The 19,860-nt window shown below is 41.0% G+C and overlaps 1 protein-coding gene across 5 annotated transcripts in view; it reads right to left on the bottom strand.

The window, feature by feature from the left end:
* LMBR1 (limb development membrane protein 1) overlaps window positions 1-19,860 on the bottom strand; it is a 132,179-nt gene that overhangs the window by 35,073 nt on the left and 77,246 nt on the right. For 4 of the 5 annotated variants that reach the window (XM_050942262.1, XM_050942267.1, XM_050942264.1 and 1 more), the window contains one exon: window positions 211-337. In XM_050942262.1, coding sequence (XP_050798219.1) covers window positions 211-337 — 127 coding nt within the window. Of the gene's footprint in view, window positions 1-210; window positions 338-6,368; window positions 6,448-19,860 lie in introns of those variants that run through there. The other variant, XM_050942265.1, reaches the window with a different exon arrangement.

The raw sequence follows: 19,860 nt of genomic DNA on the forward strand, positions 1-19,860 counted from the left end.
GAACAAGAAAGCTAAATTTCTCCAGTATACCATAAGAATTGTGTAACAACACTAGCTGAATGCAAAACTCAGGTGCTGGGAATGGGTTACATTTGTTCAAAGTAAAAAAAAATCAGTGCAGTATGGTGATTTACTATAAATGAATTCTAACTGAAAATATCCACTTCTATGCTGTACACAGCTAAACTTATTTTTAAAAATATTCCATACCGTACAAAGACTCCATACTGGTAGCATCATTGTCAATGAGAGCTGAAGCCACCCACACTATTCCAAGGATAAGCAGGCCAAGAAGAATAAGCATAACAAGTGTTTCCAAAATACGTGCTCTGATCCCCTAGGAAAAATAAAACATTTTCAATATATTCAAATATTCTGAACACAAGGCAAATTATTATATAATTTCACACACACACACACACACACACACATTTTAAGAGCACATGCAAGATATTTTTACACACCAGGGAAAAAACATCTAAGTGCTTATGCCATCATACTGCCTAGACTAGCTTTTTCCCCTTAAAACCATAGAAAATTATTTAAAATTACTTAAGCTTTACAGTTCTCATAACCTCATTATTCTATAAAAATTCTTTATATCTTATGATTTTGCTAACACAGTTTTAAAAGATGGATTACTTTTCTAATACTTTCAGCCAACAAAGTGGATTAGCAAATTTTTATCTACGATTCCAATCAAAGGAATGGAAAGCCAATTATGGCAAATAGCCAAATAGCCCAACCAACACTAAGCCCTGCACAGTTACAATGCACCAATCTACTTAAAATAGTCTTCACTGTAATTGCTTCTGCACCATTCCTCACAGTCTGCAGAGCCCTCAAGTGTACAGTTAGAGTACTGCTCACTCTCTATCTAGCCACCTATTATTGCTGCAGTTACAGCAATTACATCAGATTTCTAATGTGCCCAACGCTGGGTGAAACACTCTTCATCTCGAATACACATACACCAGACAAGCATATAAAAAGATCTCTAAGATACATACACACACAAAGTATACAAGGCTACATTAATGCATTGTTAAGTTCGCAAATTTAAACAGAATATACAAGAGAATACATTTAGTAGTCTACTCAATAATAAATGTTAGTATTACTATGAGAACCTAAAATATTTCTTTACACAACCCTAACATAATGTTAGTAGCCCTGCCATTACATTAACAGCTTTTATATTTGATTTTCTTGGTTTTCCTGAAGAAACCTTCTCCTCTGAGGATTTTCAATACAGGTTCCCCTCTACCCTCAATCCTGCTATGGTCACAGCTTGTCTGAGGGTTCTGCCTTCTGTTATTTGCACATGTGCATCCCAAGTGTGTGAACCTGTATTGAAAAAATCTACTCTAAGAACTCTAGTTACCAGTGAAAAAGAAACAGCTACTCGCCTTCCTGTAACCATTGTTTGAGACGTGTTGTATATATCCATTACACCATATGTGTGCATACGTCTTGTGCCCATGCCAGAGATTTCCCTAGCAGTACCCTTAGTGGCAGCCCCGCACACATCCCAATTGCCTTGTGCTTCCAGCTGAGGGTATAAAAACTGGCAGCATAGCACATGACAATGTAGCTGGTATCCATTTAGAGTGTAATTTAGCTATAATAGGATGACCTTTCATTCAACGTGCATAGGATATGAAGACCTGGGAAGAAATTCCAAAGGACTTTGCTCTGTCCAGGTAAAAAGTTAAGGTTCACAGCACATCTAAAGTATACAACTTTTATTCATCCCTGTGAGCATGTGGTTTTCAAAAAAAGACCTACAAGTATATAGACTGATTCAGGTGGAAATCAGATACCACCTTGGAAAAAAAAAACTTAGGGTGCAGCCTAAGCTGCACCTTGTCTTTGTAGAATAAAATATATGGGGAATCTGTTACCAGTTACGCAAAAGTTCTCTCACCTCTTCTAGAAGAACTGATGCCCACTGAGAAGGTCACTTTTGCTAAGAGGTATAACAAAAAGAAGGAAGCTAGAGGCTCAAATGGACGATCCACGTAAGGGAAGACAGGACTAAATTCAAGTCCAAACGTGGAGCTGGATCCCTGACAGGTAAAAACAGCCTAATTTAGAAATCTGGTTGTCATAGGATTGGAGAAAAACATTATTACAGTAAATACATGGGTGAAAAGCTGAAATTGCTGCCAGGTGTGCCTTAATGGAACTAACTACTAGACCTGACTCTCTGAGATGTAAAAGATGATTCAAAGAATTCTAGACTATGGGCTGTGCAGGAGAGTCACCATGGCTAGCTGCCCAGATGGAGAAATGCTTCAATTTAAGAATGTAAGTAGCTCTTGTGAAAGGCTTCCAGCTATTAAGCAAGATTGTCTGGATTGCCACTGACCAGTGCCCCTCCTTTATATTTAACCATGGATGAACCACACCAGGAGGTGTAGCGCCTGAGGTGCAACATTTGCCCGAGATTCTGGGATATCAAGTCTTTTCTTAGTGGCAGACACAAGGGCTCTTGGGTGGATAGCCTCTTGCAGGTCCGAGCACAAGGCTGCCTTGGCCAGGCTGGAGCTATGCAGATCATTCTGCCTCATTCTTGCTTCAGCTTGACAATAACATGGGGAAAGTGTCACACAGACAGAAAGCCTATGCCCCACAGGAACAGGAAAGTATCCAAGATGAACTGGGATTGTGACTTACTCTTGTACAGAACTGGGGACATTTCCTGTTTTGTTACGCTGTCAAAAATCCTCCCAACCAAAACATTAATCCTAGAACAGCTATGTTGAGAAACTATTCACGATCCAGACTGAAGGACCTGCTCACGTGGTCTAGACTCCTCTTCTAAACTCCTGGATTCCAGGAGAAAAATGGTCTAAGAATTTTTTGCTTCAGAGAGACTTAGCCAGTAAGTCAACTTTAGCTGAAACATCTCCCTATTACTAATGCTCCAGGAAGAAACAGGCTCAAGTTTCCTCAACCTCCAAATTTCATGGAAATTAATTCTTCTTGGACTTGTGGAAAAGGTCTACTCTTCACGGTTGAGAGGAGGTTGCTTCAGTGGACCTTAAAACATTAAAAGAAACCTCTCCTTCCCTCTGAGATGCAGGAGATGCTCAAAAGAGTATCAAAACAAGAATTATACTACAATGGAGGTCTGCAGAGTATAACTCTAAGTGGTGCACCTGCAGTCAATCTTTTTCCTTTTAAGAGAGAATTTCTTAATTCTAGTTGAAGCAGTGTTCAGTTGAGTGACTTTCGCAAAGTCTGGGTGAGATTAGGATATGCATTAGAGCAAAAGAGATGAGACTCAATCTAGCTGAAACTGAAGTGGTTACGGTAGGTTGTGGAAAGCAGCTATAGGATTTGGCCAAGATTATATTGACCCTCAATTAAAAAATGTTCATCCTTCATTTGTGATGAAAATCTGAAACATGGGGATTGGATCAGAAACCCCAGCTGCTATAGATAAACAGCAATAGTGCTAAGACACTTCTTCAATCTGCATCTGATCAGGAGGTTGCATTCTTTTCATTTGGGCCGAACTTTAACATTTTCCCCATCTTCTAGAATTGAATTATCTGCTTCTCACATCCTGTTGACACTTGCTCAGACTCAGCAGTCTATCTGCCTGATGAGCCTTCCCCAACAATTCCTCAACACTTTTCAAAGTACATTGGACCTTTCATGTTTATCAAAATGAGTGTCCAAGAATGCCAGAATATTTTGTTGCACTCTTGGATCACACTTATGCTCTAACTTACACCACCAAAAATGCTAGGCTACAAAGAAACGATACATTTGTCATGGCCATTTTTAAATCGTTTACTCCAAAAGGCAAGGTAATTACTGAATATACATCAAGTTTTTTGGTCAACAAGAAGGTGGCTGTAGCTCACAAAAGTTGAAGATGTTAATCAAAAGTCCCTTGAAGAGCTTTAATAAAGAGCTGACAGACATTCATATGACAGCATGCTGGTAGAAACTAGTGGAAGATCAAATATTTGCAATCAGTTGAGCCACTGAAAGATTTTAAGAAACAAAGTGCAAGATCAGAGGGAACACTTGCTATTGGAACATTATTTTATTGTCATTGTTACCTTTGCTCCTTAAACATGGACAAGAACAGAGCTTATTAAGCATTGTTTATGCATCTATCAAACCATAACCCTGCAAATCGTTATGGGAGAGAGCTCTCTATTCTGTGTCCTTTTAACTGAAAATTTCAAGTAGGGTCGACTTCAGACACCCTTGCTATTTTTAGCAGCTGAAGGTTGCTTTACCTTCCAGGGTGGCTTGCAGGCAATTTCTAACCAGTTTAAAATTCAAGAAATATAATTAATAACAAGGCATTAAAAACTGAGATAAAAGTAATATTCCAGACTTTGGAAGTAGAGAAAAAGTACATTAACACAAAAAAATTGCTTTGCACAATATCTAATTTTACACTTCAAGATGCATTCTCAACTCCATTCCACTCTTCCTGTTGGTGTACCCATCCCATGGCCATCAACATTTTTTCTCCTCAGTGATACCTGTTGAGCAGGTCATGCTCCTCCTGCTGCTACATGCCACAGCATACAGGCATAAAGGGCAGAGCTGCCCAGCTCCCCACTCATTTCCTTCTTGCTGTAACTCCAATGAAAAGGGGTAGGAGGGCGGGTCACGGAATGGTCACACGCAACACATCTTGAATTACAAACAGGTTAGTAATAATTTTCTCTTCAAGTGACTGCACATGTGCATTCCATTCTTGGTGACTCACAAGCTATCAACTCATCCCACTCTAGCATAGTGTCTGGAGTCTTGGAAGACAAACATGTGGACCAAGGACCAAGTTACCACTCTACAAACGACTGCAATTGGAATGTGCGACAGAAAGGCTGCCAAGGCCACTGTGACCTTGTTGAAGGAGCTGTGACTCTGCTTGGTGGAGAGACATTAGCCAAAGCGTAACACGTGCACATGCAAGATGCGATCCAGGAAGAAATTCTATGGGTGGAGACTGACTGACTGTGTTGCCACCACTACAAACAGCTGGGAGGATTTACAAAAGCATCTGTTTCTGTCCAGGTAAAATGTCAAGGGTCTTCTGATATCCAAAGCACGCAAATGCTCTTCCTCCCTGGTGACATATGATTTTGGGTAGAATACAGTCAAATAAATTGGCTGGTTGATGTGGAGAAAGAAAACTACCCTTGCAACGAACTTCGAACGAGGAGGCAGGTAAACCTTATCCTTAAAAAAGATCATATATGGAGGTCCCAACATGAATGCCCCAGCTCCCCTACTCTTCTGGCTGAGGTAACAGTCACCAAAAATGTCACCTACAATGATAGATGAAGCAGCACACAGGTAGCCAATGGTTCAAATGGGGGTCCTGGAAGTCTTGACAATACTAAGTTTAGATCACATGGGGGAATGACGTTCTGCAGTTGAACGTATAACTTGACTAAGACCTTCAAAAACCTTAAGGATATATCCAGTGGTGAGCTGGAGCCGGTTCCCACCAGTTCACAAGAACCGGTTGATAAATTTAGAAGCCAGCGTAGAACTGGCTGTTAAAGAGGCGGGCAGGTGAGTAAACTACTTTGGTCCACGGGCCACATCTGGCCTGCGGTACTGTCCTGTCTCCAGCCTGCCTGGGCTACCAGCTGAGGAGGCTCCCCTGCCCCACCTCCCCTCGCAGAGCTGCAGCGTGCAAAGCCGCCGGCGCCAGCGCTCTGGGCAGCTCTGCAGCTCCTGTTGCTTTGAGCGGCAAGGTAAGGGGGGTGGGGGGTGCTGTGAGCTCCAGCAGGACGCGCAGCATCCTTATACGCTGGCCTGAGCAGCATGGTAAGGAGGCTGGGACGGGGCTGGGAGGAGGGGTTGGATAAGGCAGGGGCCAGGCAGGGAGCAGTTGGAGGGAGGCAGAGTTTCTAGGGGGGATGGTCAGGGGGTGGGGAACAGGGCGGTTCGGGTAGGCATGAGTTCCGGGGGTCTGTCAGGGTGTTGGTGGATGGGGTCAGGGGAGTCAAGGGACAGGGAGAGGAGTGAGTTGGGTAGGGGGTGGGGAGGGGTCCTGGGGGACAGTTGGGGGGGGAGATCTTGGGAGGGGGTGGTCAGGGGACAAGGAGTTGGGGGGGAGGTTGATGAGTTGCTTGCGGCCCTTGTGGGTTCTGAGGGGGGCAGTCGGGGGCAGGACATGGGTGGGGTTGGATGGGGGGGGCACAGGTTGTTTTGGGAGGCACAGCCTTCCCTACTCGGCCCCCGATACAATTTTGCCACCCCACTGTGCAGGGCCGGCTTTAGGAAGTGCGGGGCCCGATTCGAACAGTTTTGACGGGGCCCCAGCAGGGATGACTAAAAAAAAAAAAAAAGTAAAAGAAACACATGGGGCTTGTACTCACCAGGCGGCACTCCGAGTCTTCGGTGGCGGGTCCTTCATTCGCTCCGGCTCTTCAGTTGTACTGAAGGACCTGCCAACGAAGTGCCGCCAAAGACCTGGTAGGGAACCAGCTGTTAAGATTTTGGCAGCTCATCACTGGATATATCACTGGAGAATATAGAGCAACTGTCCACTTTAGGATAGAAGGCTGAAATAGCAGCCAGATGTACTTTGATGGAACCAGCTGCCAAACCTTGGAGTTTCAGATATAATAAGTAGCCCAGTAGTCTATAATAAGTAAACTAAACAGGTTGCTTCCCTGATCTGGAATAGAAATACCTGGCTTACCAGCCTGAGAGTTTTCAGTTCTCTGATACTGATATGTAAAGATAAATCCTTTGAGGACCACAGACCCTGCGTTTGTAAAGAACCCAGGTGCAGTCCCCATTCCAGAGCCAAACCATCTGTCACTAGTGTGAAAATTGGTTGTGGGCACACAAACAGAATGCCTATACATACTTTGGCTGGTTCTGTCCGCCAATCTAGGGAGATGAGAACATGGGAGGGCACTCTTACCACCGAGTTTGATAGATGGTGGCTTGACAAGTAGATAATGCCAGCCAGCTTGCACAATTCTGAGTCATACTCTGGTGTAATGAACCATGCAGATGAAAGATCTAGAAGGCTCAACAGTGTTGTTGTGACCGGACGAGCCTTCAAATATGTAACAACTGATTAAGTTCCCTGGAGTGTGGAAGAAAGGTCTTGGTTTGTGATGAGGGCAGCATAGCCCCTATAAACTCTATTCTCTGGACCAAGAAGAGGAGAAATGTTTCTGTGTTGATTAGCAGTGCGAGGGCATTGATCATCAGGGCAACACTGCTGTGCACTTCCAGTCCGAACCAACCTTTGACCAGCCAATTGTTTAAACAGGGTAAATCTGTACTCCTAATCTTTGGAGTAATGCAGCTACTATTGCTGTGATCTTTGTAAAGACCCTGGGAGTTGATGACAGATTAAAAGGTAGAACAGTGAACTGGTAATGATTTTGACTTACCAGAAATCAGAGGTACTTCCTGTGTACTTGACTGATTGCTAAATGGAAGTAGGCATCTTTTAAGTTGAGGGCAGCATGCCAATCCCCACGATCCAGGGAAGGAATAACAAAACTCAGTGACCATGCGAAACTTTATCCCTTTTAAGAATTTTTTGAGGTGATGCAGGCCCAAAATTGGTCTGAGGTCCCTGTCCCTTGTTTTTGGGATTAGGAAATATTGGGTCCACCACCCTTTCCCTCTGAGACCACATAGAACCTCCTGTATGTCTCCCAATCGAAGGAGTGATTGAACTTCCTGAATAAGGAGTTTCTCATGAGAGGGTCCCTGAAGGACAGATGGAGAAGGAGACTGGAAGGCAAGGGTAGAAGCAAACTGGAGTATATCCTGCTTCCACAGTGCTCAAGACCCACTAGGCTGAAGTAATTTGGGACCTAGCACTGTGGAAATAGGACAGATGGTATGCAAAGATATGGCAGGCTGGGTCCAGAGAGATGGAGACCAGTATGTCAAACTCAAATGGCCCATCAAAATGCCTACTTTGCTGTTTCTGGGGCTCTTGACAGCCTTGGAGCTGTGGCCAAAGCAGCATGAGGAGGAGGATTAGGCCTATAACCCCTGGATTTTTTTAAATAAGTCCTGCTGAGGAGGAGAAGCTGAATATTGGTGTGACTGTTGTGGTCAATAGTGCTTCCTGACCAGGGTAACACGTATAGAACTAAGGACTTCAAGGTGGCTCTAGAGTCCTCAAGTCCATGGAGCTTGCTGTGCATTTGGTCTGAGAAAAAGAGAACTACTCTCAAATAGCAAGTCCTGGACAGTATCTGGACTTCATAGGGAGGAACAAAAGACTGCAGTCAGGATGATTTATGCTTGGCCACTGCGGAGTCCATGGTTCTATCTGTCAAGTCAATTGCATCCAGACCCACCTGCAGTGAAGTTCTCAGGACCAATCTGCCCTCATTGACCAGGAAACTGAACTCCTGTCTAGCGTTCTCAGGAAGTAACTCTTTGAACTTTTCCATGGTACCCCACAAGTTAAAATCATATCATCTCAACAGTGCCTGTTGGTTAGCGATACGCAGCTGCCACTCCCCTGTCAAATAAATCTTTCTGCTGAATAAGTCTAGCCCCTTAGAGTCTTTTGATTTGGGGGTGGCAACTTGATGCCCCTGTCGTTGCATCTCATTAGCCGCTGTGATGACTAATAAGCCTGGAGGTGGAGGAATACAAAAGGTACTCAAACCCTTGGGAGGGTACACAGTACTGTCTTTCTGCCCTTTTAGAGGTGGAAAGTAAAGAGGATGGAGTCTGCCATAAAGCTTTTATTGGCTCTAGTACTGCCTCATTAATTGGCAGAGCGACCCTGGAGGAACTCACTGAGGATAAAATGTCAACCAGGCAATGTGAAGACTCCCTCACCTCTATACACCTTTAGACCTAAGTCTGCAGCCACTTTCTTTAACAACTCCTGATAAACTTTAAGTTCGTCTGAAGGAGGTGAAGTCATGCTGGATGAAACAGCCTCACTGGGAGAGAACAAAGAGGAAGACAAGACTGGAGGAGGTGGAATCTCTTCTAACAGCTGTTGCTCTGGCTCTGTAACATCCTCTTGGTGCTTGGTGCCAGATTCTGGGGATGGAGCTGCTCGGTGCATAGAGTCCACTTTTCTAGATGAGGTTACTGAGTACACACCGTGTTTGGAAGAACTGGAAACTGGGGGAAAACCTCAAGGGTTCCAAAATGGCCACTGAAGGGCAGGCCCCATTGTCTCAACTACATTCCTACAGCAGGTCCTGTTGAAGGGTCAGAGTAGTAGGTGGAAGAGAGGACCTTCAAGGAATCTGGTGGGTCCTGCTTTGGGGCTGTGATACATAAGATTTGATCTGAGTCCAATGACAAGGATTCCCCTTCCTTTGACCACGGCAGGGCTGATCCAGTCAATGCCAGTGACTGGTGTTGAGTCTGGCAATGGATGGAGCAATGCTGTGATAGCACGCTTCTCTTTGGACAGTAATGAAGGACCTCCTGTCCAAGAAGCAGGCAACTGTGGAACTGGAGGTTGAATCTCTGGCAGAAGTGGCAGTGGTGTTCATGAACTGGACAAGGAGATACCAACACCAAAAGGTAGAGCAACTTTCTTGCTGCTGCAAATGCCTCCCAGGGGTAGCTGGCACCAAGATGGTCTCTTCTTGTTGCAGTGCCAAAGAAACTGACTGTCACTTCCGACATCAGGCTCAACAGTGCCCCTTACGGAGCTGGAGCCTTTTTTTGTCCTAGATTTGAACGCCCTGTAAATCTGACACTGGTCCACTTCAAGTAGCTATTGTGCAGGTAACTCACTGGCATACGTTTGGAGCCAAAAGAACACAGCCTGAATCCCAGTCACCAGGGAGTACCTCAGTACTATGAATAAAAAAAAAAATGAACAGGAAAAAAAAACAAGACTGAAAAACTTTTTTTAAAAATATAACAGCTAAAACTTACTATCATAACACTAAAGACTAGACTAACTACACCCACCCACACAGTATGTTCACAAAGGCTGAGAGAAAGAACTATTCTGGTATAGAACAGAGTCTGAACAACCATCATGGGCGGTAAGAAGGAAACGAAGGGGGGGTGATGGGGCTCTACCCTTTATACTTGCATGCAGTGATGCACAGCCACAGGGGAAGCTCGAGCCACCCAACTGCTACTATTGAGGGGGAAACAATTCTGATGGCAATGTGCTAGGTGAACTGACACCAAGAGTGGAATGGACATGTGCAATCACTTGAAGAAGAACTAAACCAGGCAGGCATTCCTTGTGTTTAGCTGAAATTAAGTAAAAGATTTCACATTTCTAGTGGTGACTCCTTTCTCTTCACCGACCCTCTCATCCAGGTAGCATCTCAGTCACAGTTTCTGGTTTCAGGCATCTTGTGCTTTCCCTTCCCCTTTTATCTCTCCCATAGCCCTTTTATACTTTTCCAAGTTTCTTTGATGTGTCTGACTAATCATAACTGACATTACCCCAGAAGTGCTATACCTGCAGAAGAGGATATAACCATCCGTCTTTTCACACTATATCCATTGTACATTTTTAAAGTCTTTCACTATTATGAGCAATGCCTTTGGGTAAACAGGTTTGGTATTCCTGTTTTTCCTGTTCCTTTTTTAACCACTTAAAACAGTTCCTTTGAAAGTAAATTCATACCATCGTTGTTCATCTCATCCACTTTCACATTTTATCTGCCACTCCAATAACAGCTGCCATTTTTGCTAACTTTAATGACCATGATTTACAAGTCAATTGTCTTGGATGGAGATTTCAACCTAAAACCAGCTTTTAAAGATACAGGGTTTACAAGCGCCCGTTTACTCTAAACGTTAATTCTACACTATCACATATGACTCATGAACAGATTAATACTCAAATTTGGTCCAAAAATGCACAGAACACAAGCAAAACTATTCAAAAACCGCTCACTGAGTACATTTGTCAGAAAAGACAATAATCTGACAAAGTGCACCAATTCAAAAGTTAAAGACTGCATATGAAACAATGGAAAAAGGAACAGTGACTCTTTCCTAAAAAAACCAAAACGAACAACAAGGAGACCTTGTGGCACCTTAGAGACTAAAAAATTTATTTGGGCATAAGCTTTTGTGGGCTATAACCCACTTCATTAGATGCTATCCCACAAAAGCTTATACTCAAATAAATTTTTTAGTCTCTAAGGTGCCACAAGGACTCTTCGTTGTTTTTGCCGATTCAGACTAACACGGCTATCACTCTGAAACCACTTTCCTAAAAGTACCTCCACAAGATCAAAGAGGACTTCCTCCAGTTTATAGTGACAAGACAGGACAGCAGAAAAGATACTGACATAAGAGTGGATCTGAATTTCTGGGTTTGGGCTTGCATGAAATTAATGTAAAAAAATAGGCATATTTGCACTGAGTAGCCAGGTGCGGTGCAAGTGTATTGTGCAAGTCACTGTCAAAATTTTGATCTACAAATCTAGTGAGGTTCCTTCAATTTGTAATTAGTAGGGAGCCCTGGGGCACTCACGGAAACAAATCAGCAGATACTTAGCCAAGCTCCCATTCCATACCCCCTCCGCCTGCTGGTGGCCCCTGCTGATCAACTCCTCCCTCTTCCTTCCAGGGCCTCCTGCCCCCCACGGAGCATCTGTTCTGCAGTGTGCAAGAGGCACAGAAAGGGAGGGGGAGGAGCGAGGACAGGGTACACTCAGGGGAGGGGCCAGGAAGAGGCAGAGTGGGGGTGGAAGTTTGGGGAAGAGGTGGAGCGGGGCTACGGACTGGGGTTGAGCACCCCCACGGAAAATTGGAAGCCAGTACCAGTGGTAGGGAGCAATTGCAAAAAACAACATTCATCAGTAACTCAGTCAATGGAATAACCTGCCCAGAACATTGCATCAAATGCTTCAGATGACATAGCAAATAGACAGCTGTGCATATTAACGGACACTTGTTAGTTTTAGGGATGTTTTGGTTTTCTGCCAGCTTTATTCATATATTTTGACTGACATAAAAGATCTGAACAGTTAAGATGTGAATAATTTTCCCACTTGCAGAGTTCTCAAATTTAATAATTTATATAGAATTATAATAGACCGTCTCAAGTACTATTTCCCCTCCTATTCATCATTGCTGAGCACCTCTGTAGAAACTACACTAGTTGCTTATATGAAAAGTAATGTTAGGAAAATACTAATGTATTTTTAGCTGTCATTGCTTTAAGTGCTTTGTCCTTTTGAAAAGTTAATCGGGCTGTCTAATTTTGCTCTGCATTTAATCTGCCCATCCCAACTATTTAATTTCTCTCAGATGGAAATGAGGAGATTCAGTATCACATAAACTAGTCTGCTCTCCACAGATCCCCAGAAAGTGGTTCATGAATCACAATTTGGGAACATGTTTTTGCAGGATACAAACTCTTTCATTTTTAAGGTAGTCTGCTTGGAAAAAAGTAAGAATGGACTGAAGTGCACCACAACTGACTTACTGTTTTACAATTAGTTAACAGCATTCAACGTCACTTGTTGATACAGTAACCCATTTCTCAAAACGGGTGATGTAGTTATGCCCAAATCAAACCTGGCTCATACAGTGATGAACCAAGATGCTACCAAAAAATCAATGTTTATAAAAAGATAGTCCCAGGATGTTTACATAGATGAGAATAAGGATTCACTTTTGCATTTATTTTGTGACCTGTAATAGATTAAAAGAAATATGAAATCCAAAGTAAAATGTGCACCGAGCCAAGTAAACATTATATTATGCATCTAAGCAATTTATAGATCAAAACGGCATACAGAACTTCTCTTAATACACACATATATATGGAGTGCAAAATTCAACTCAACCTTAACTGAACAGCCACGACCAGTGCTTCCTTAATGTTATAAATCCAGATGATCAGAAATGTAGATCAGAGTCATTTGGTTATTAACATAATAATAGAACACGTTAAGGATGAATGAATCTAGTCCTTAATTTGTGCCAGGGTTTGCCAGGGCTGAGCCCTGGCACCTCTAGGCTTGGCAGTTCATAGCCCCAGCATCTCTGGGCTTGCTGCATAAGTTATGAATGTAAAAAAAAAATATTGCTTGAGCACTGTCACCTACTTGCTTGACCCCCAGTATCTCTTTCATTACAAATTAAGCACTGGATAAACGAAGTTTCACTGTATTTATGCATGCTAATTAATTAATCCAATTCAAAGAAGAGCAAATGTGGAAGGAAATGTATTTACTTGTGTTTTAGTAAAGACTGGCTACATCACTCTGCAGTACTTCTAGCAGCAAAGCCCCTAAGTGGCTGTATCCTACGTTTAGATGCAGGGATGGCGGCCAAAAGTAAAAAGGTTGGTGAAAAGATGACAAAAGGACGTGAGATAACCAATTTTATATATATGTAAGCTTTATGAGCAGGGCATTTCCGTCCTTTGATGCCAGGATTTTTGGGTGAAGTCTTGCTTTGAATTTTTGCTCATTTATGTATTGAGAAAATTACATTCTTTCTTTTCGTTAAAAATCAACTGTATAACATATATAACAATATCAGGGCTTGAAACCACCATTTACCAGCTCAGTCAGGAAAGAGGAAATTCTGAATGGCTTAATGAAATGCACCATATATAAAGAAAAGGCTCCCGCTGTGAGGAAATGAGTCTGCAGGTCTCCCTCTCCACTACTGTTGGTTCTGATCCTATAGGCTGCGAAGATGGGGGGAGAAAGATAGCTCCACTATGCTAGAGTGTTATGGAAGAAGATCTGGAAGTTGACTTGAGTAAGTGAAAGGGAAACAGTGAAAGTAATGGGAAAGTAGATAACATGGGATAATACAGTCAGGAATACCAGAGTTATGAACTGACCAGTCAACCACACACCTCATCTGGAACCAGAGGTACACAATCAGGCAGAAGCAGAGATCAAAAAGAAAAAAAAAAGAAAATATAGTACAGTACTGTGTTAAATATAAATATAAACTACTACCTAAAAAAATAAACAACCACCATTTTTCTTCGCATAACAAAGTTTCAAAGCTGTATTAAGTCAATGTTCAGTTGTAAACTTTTGAAAGAATAACCATAACGTTTTGTTCAGTGTTACGAACAACCTCCATTCCTGAGATGTTTGTAACTCTGAGGTTCTACTGTAGATCAGAAGCATGAAGAGGAAGGAGAGAAATTGTGCTGCTCAGATTTAAAATTTTAGCTCTGGCAGTCATTTCTCTCTCACACACACTAACACACATACATGAGGTAGCATTTTTCCATATGTTCCTGGACATCATCATCATCAAGTTAATGGGTCAGGGTCAGGCCATCCTATGCAGCAGGGCTTGAAAGGGGCCATGAATTTTTCACCTTTGGGTAGTTGGTTTCATGTTCTTAAGCAAGTCAAGTTTTCATCTCTAAACAATACTATAATATACTACAGTTATGTCTCCACTTCCTAACTAGATCTCTCTCCAAAGAGAATGTAAAGGTTTATATAGCTAGCACAAAAACTAGGGTTGGTTGGCTGGGGTTTTGGTTTTTTTAAGGTTATCCCTGAATTTATGTTGAATTTATAGACTAAGTCTATTACCTTCAGGATTCATAGACGGTAATTATAATTACAATGAGTTTCTCAGAGATCAAACATTTCTACAGGGGCTTATGCTGAACATCTGGGCGATCTACTCTTTAAATGAAAGGCAGACTTACACTCACCCAAATTTGATTTTATCCTTCAGGATAAGAAGTTGCTCTCTGATAACACTACTATTTGTTGTCTCATTACATCTATATTTTTTACTTTGTTAAAGTGAATTCAATACATAACCCATTTATTTTTTCTTTAGTGACTCAGGAACAAATTTGAGATGTCCCCTTTAAAGCCTATAAAAATAGTTGTCACTCGGTAGCAGAAGTATTCCATCCTCCAGCTGAAGGAAGTATTGCTGCTTTGCTTTGATAACCGCCCCACCCCCCACAAAAAAAAAACCCAATAACAACAACAACCTGAAAACACCTGTCAGAATATTTACTTCCTTTTTTTTTTTTTTAAGATTGTCAACAAAACAAAGTAAGCAACAAAGGCTGCAAGGAATAGGGTGACCAGATATCCCAATTTTATAGGGACAGTCCCGATTCTGGGGTATTTTTCTTATATAGGCTCCTATTATCCCCCACCCCCTGTCCCGATTTTTCACACTTGCTGTCTGGTTACCCGAGCAAGGAAGCAACTTCAGTGCTACTTAAGGAGACAATAAAACAAAGCCAGAGTTGACTGAGTGGTGGTGGCAGCAGCAACAGAAGAGAGAAAATATACAGATTATGTGCTACCATCTTTCCACAGCAGAGCTTCATATGTTGTCACTGGGAGCTCCACACAAAAGATAAAGTATGAAATGTGGCCCCAAGCAGGAACAAAGAAGCCTACCAATGGTTTGTTCCACTTCCAGGATAGCAAGGTACGAAAGACTTAGCAACAGCTAAATTTTCTCTCTCCTTCAGGGCCCCAAGAATAGTCCTAGATGTTAATTTGAGGAGAGAAAGGATTCCCCCTGCAAGCTCCACTACTTATAACAGTTGCTTTTTTTTTTTTGCTTTTTTTTTTTTTAAGTGAGGGGCACAAACAACTTGTCCATTCCCTTTAACTGCCTTTCTTCCAACAACAAAAACAGTTAAGCATGTTAATAAAGGATTTCTGCTAACACAGTAAACAGTGAAAAAATTAATGGTGATTTCAACTGGTCATTAGGCTTCAGAATTAACATCTCAGGCAATTCACAACTTTCAGAAGTAGGTTTCAGGCTGTCTATAGACTTAGACAAACATCTAGAACTGAATTTCTATATGGCTCTCTTTGCAGCCATAAGAGCTAGAAGCTTTAAAAAAAAAAAAAAAAAAGGTAATCTAAACTTTGTAGAAAATGGGGGATGCATAATAAATCAGGTGAGTCAGTCTGAAACATGCATAAGGGCATATTTTATGGAGATAGGGTGTAATTGAGGCTAGGGAACACCAAACAGGCAATGGAACTCATAGAATTACAAATCATATGCACTGAGAAGGAAGATAACTCCTTACCAGGGACACTGGAAAAATTAAATTGACATATGCGCACTGTATGCTTCACCTTTTTCCCTATTTTACTGTTATGTTTACTTCTAAAAGGTTCAGGCTGTAAGCTCAATATCTGACCTACATTTCCCTCCTCCCTCTCCCCCACCCCAAACACACACACACAGCATATCCGTTTCCAAATTATCTCTGTGCTTTAGGCCATAATTAATGTTCAATGCTTCTTTAAAAAATTAAAAGGATGTGAATACCAGCAGCCTGGCACTCACCAACAACCCAGTATTAATTCTAGTACTCTGTGTACACTGGAAAAAAAATTCTAGAAACAAAGAATATTTCAAGATTCCAAGGTATGATTATAAACGAGAACTTTAGATTGTATTCTCAGAGCAAGGGACCTTATCTTCTGTTTTGTACAGCCTCACATAAATTTAACACTTACACTTTGACGATTTTAATATTAATAAATTTACAAATTTGAAAAAAAAAATGCATGAGATGTTTAATCCCTGTCCTTCCTTACCATTGCAGCACTAGGATTATGTTTTCACAGTTTCATTTTTCCAGAAATGCCACTTTCAGCAACAGAAGTTTAAACAAATATAGCAGCATTTTTACACAAATTTTAGTTTGGATTATGGGCAGCATTTTCAAATCAATCTGTATTCTCTGTATTCCGATTTCCTGCACCTATTTGTCAATATTAGCCAAAAAGGATTTGAACAATCTGTCACGAAAAAATACCCAGATATCCACAATTTGAAAAAAAGCAGGAAACAAACGTGCCTAAAAAGTAACTTTTCAGATGGAAATCCTGCTGAAGCATAATTGGCAGCCAACTTTACAATCCTGAAGGAATGATGGACATTACAGACAAGAAAGTCATAAAGTATAATTAGTAACAAGGAAACCATTTCTCCTCCCCCAATAAATCTGTGTTAAATAGGATTACTATTATGCCAATTGAAACACATTAAGACATGCCTAATATTAAGTGCATTTACAGTTAATACCTAGAGGCTAGCTTTTCTCTCTCAGTATGAGGGTATGTTTTTATATGGAAAGTTCTTATTGATTTTTTAAAATGCAGATTTAATACTTTTAGAAAAAAGTCAAGAAGTGAACAGGGGCAAAGGACTTTTTTCAGGTTATTGGAAATGGAAAGTGGCAGACCATTTTAATAACTGATTATTTACTTGAAACACATTAAAAATGTTTTGGCCTTTCGATATTTTCTAGGAAAGAAAGCAAGAATACAACGCACACAGTTTCTGTGATTCAAAGTATAATTCTACTGTGGATCATATAAGTGTAAAAATACATCACACTTCACACACTCTCATTATCGTTAAGTGAGTAAATTTAGAGCATAAAGGCAGCCATGACTGGAGGGCGGGGTTGCCTAAGATATACACACATTTGGAGCGGATACTGTCTGAAAATTAGTGAAAAGCATAGAAGGAGCTTTTATCACCACCATTAATCAGCAGCAGGTAATAATATAGACAAGAAACCTGCTGACTGCTCATCTTCCATTAAGAGTCAGAAGCAGTAGCTGGAAGGCCCCAATGGGGAAGCTTCTGATCAACACTACTCTTACATGCACTGAAGAAAAAGATGTACCAGATGTCAGGATAACATACTGATGTAACCCTCAACAGTATCATAACATTGAGCCAGTGACTGTAAAGATCTATACCATTCAGAAAAATAGATCAGTATATATTATAGATAAAAGGTCACTTCCTGTCAATCATTCAGAGAAGGAGCCCTGTTATACTAGTTTTGATTCAAATTCTAAACCAAAAACAACTGAAGAATTAGTTTATACACAAATGGATTTCAAAGGACAAAATTGTGCATAAATATAAAGAAAATATATTATTCCAGGAGTTATGCAAGTTTTAACTCAGATAAAATATATTCTGTCCTCAAACCCCCCAAAAAATAAAGCAGAAAAAAACTCTTCCCTATAAGCAGTTTTGCCTGAAGAAACATTGAGGATAAAAAGGGAGGCACAAGGGAGAAAAATTGAAAAGCATAGATTCTGAGGGTTTTTTGGTATGATCAAAAAATATTCCTATATTACTGAAGACACAGGGAAGGCATTTATTTCTTTGCTGTAACACTAATATGGGTGTCATGCCATAGTGATTATACTGGCTAGATTACTAAATAATTTATTTCTGAAAATTACTGTGTGATGGGAGTTAAGTACCTTCAGATACACAACTGAACAGTTATTAGATTATAAAATGAAACGGTTTATTTCCCAAACAAAATTCCAGTCCCCAAATACCCCATTATGCAGCTTCTATTAACCTGAATTTTTTAACCTGGTCAATGGTAGTACAGAAAAATGCTAAGTATCAATTAAGTAAAAATTACAATGTACTGCACACAAAGTCCTAACAATAAGTCAATATGTTTCTATGGTGCTGAATATTTAAACACGATTCTGCTTCGAAGTCCTGACCTTTTGCAAGGTAGGTAAACATTACTTTGTATAATATGCCCTGACCCATCAGGAAAGCCTGGGAAACATTTCTACATTCATGGCACATTTAAAATAAATATCCAAGCCCATTGTTTTCATTTACAGAAAGGATGTCTCAGAACATTAAGATAAGGTTTGTTCAGCAAGACATTTAGACTGCAACAAATATACATGCTGACATCTGGAGAAGATAGATAGAGGCACTAAAAAGACGACTAAAATACAAGCAGGTATTAGTTATTTTAGGGCATGAACTAACTCCAACTAGCATATTTCACACCTGTCACATTTCTTATGCTTGGTTCATTAAAGTGTAGAGAAAGAAACAACTTAAACATTTTATGATCAGGTCAGGAGAAGCACTTCGAAGAATCTTTTTTCTGCCTGCATGCAGATATAGTGCAAGAGTGCTTTCCTTTAACAGCAAAGGAGAACTACTACTCTCCGCCAGGTAGCAAGGAAACATCAAATTTAGCATACTGATATATTACTTACGAGGTCATTATTTTACAAGAGGAAACTCTTAACTAGTTGGGTTAGTTGAACCAAAAAAAAAAAATCAAATAAAAATCAAATAAATGAGGTAATTAGAGCCAAGTCTCTTTACCAATACAGGATCCAGATAGATAATGAAAGAGTAGTTTACCACTAAATGATTAAATGTCTCTGACATTAGTCTCTACCCAAAGTATCTTTTTCCCACCCCAGAAAAATGTTAAATCTGTATGTGACATTGTATGGAATCTGGGGGACACTTTAGGATATTATGAATATCAATATTGTAAAATTGCAATGAGTTATGCCAGATATGCCATGTAATATATCTGTAAAATGTTATGATTTGACAAACATGAAAATCTCATTTATATGTTTCTCACTTTTGTATTATGAGTTATAGATACATATGTATGTCTGTATTTCAAAACTTGGGCTATGCTTCTAGATGTCACCCCCCAGACAGTTTGGGCATCAGCTCTGCCTAGCCTGCTTGATGGCCCATTAAAGACCATCAGCTTTACAACTGATCCATGGAGAGAAGGCAGAGGATACACCTTATGACTCAGCAAGGCATGCACGGGCATGCCTATGGACAGAAAAGGCTTCCAGGCCATGTGCTGGGCAGCTTGTGTTGGAAACAAAGGCAGCTCAGGTCCTATGGCAAAAGACTGTAAAAGGCAGCTGCCATCTTCTCCACTTTGGGCTGGTCTACACTACGGGGGGAAATCGATCTTAGATACGCAACTTCAGCTACGTGAATAACGTAGCTGAAGTCGAAGTATCTAAGAACGAATTACTCACCGTCCTCACGGTGCGGGAACGATGTCCGCGGCTCCCCCTGTCGATTCCGCAACTCCGTTCGGGTTGGTGGAGTTAT

This window comes from Gopherus flavomarginatus, chromosome 2, assembly GCF_025201925.1.
Source record: "Gopherus flavomarginatus isolate rGopFla2 chromosome 2, rGopFla2.mat.asm, whole genome shotgun sequence".
NCBI classification, from domain to species: domain Eukaryota; kingdom Metazoa; phylum Chordata; order Testudines; family Testudinidae; genus Gopherus; species Gopherus flavomarginatus.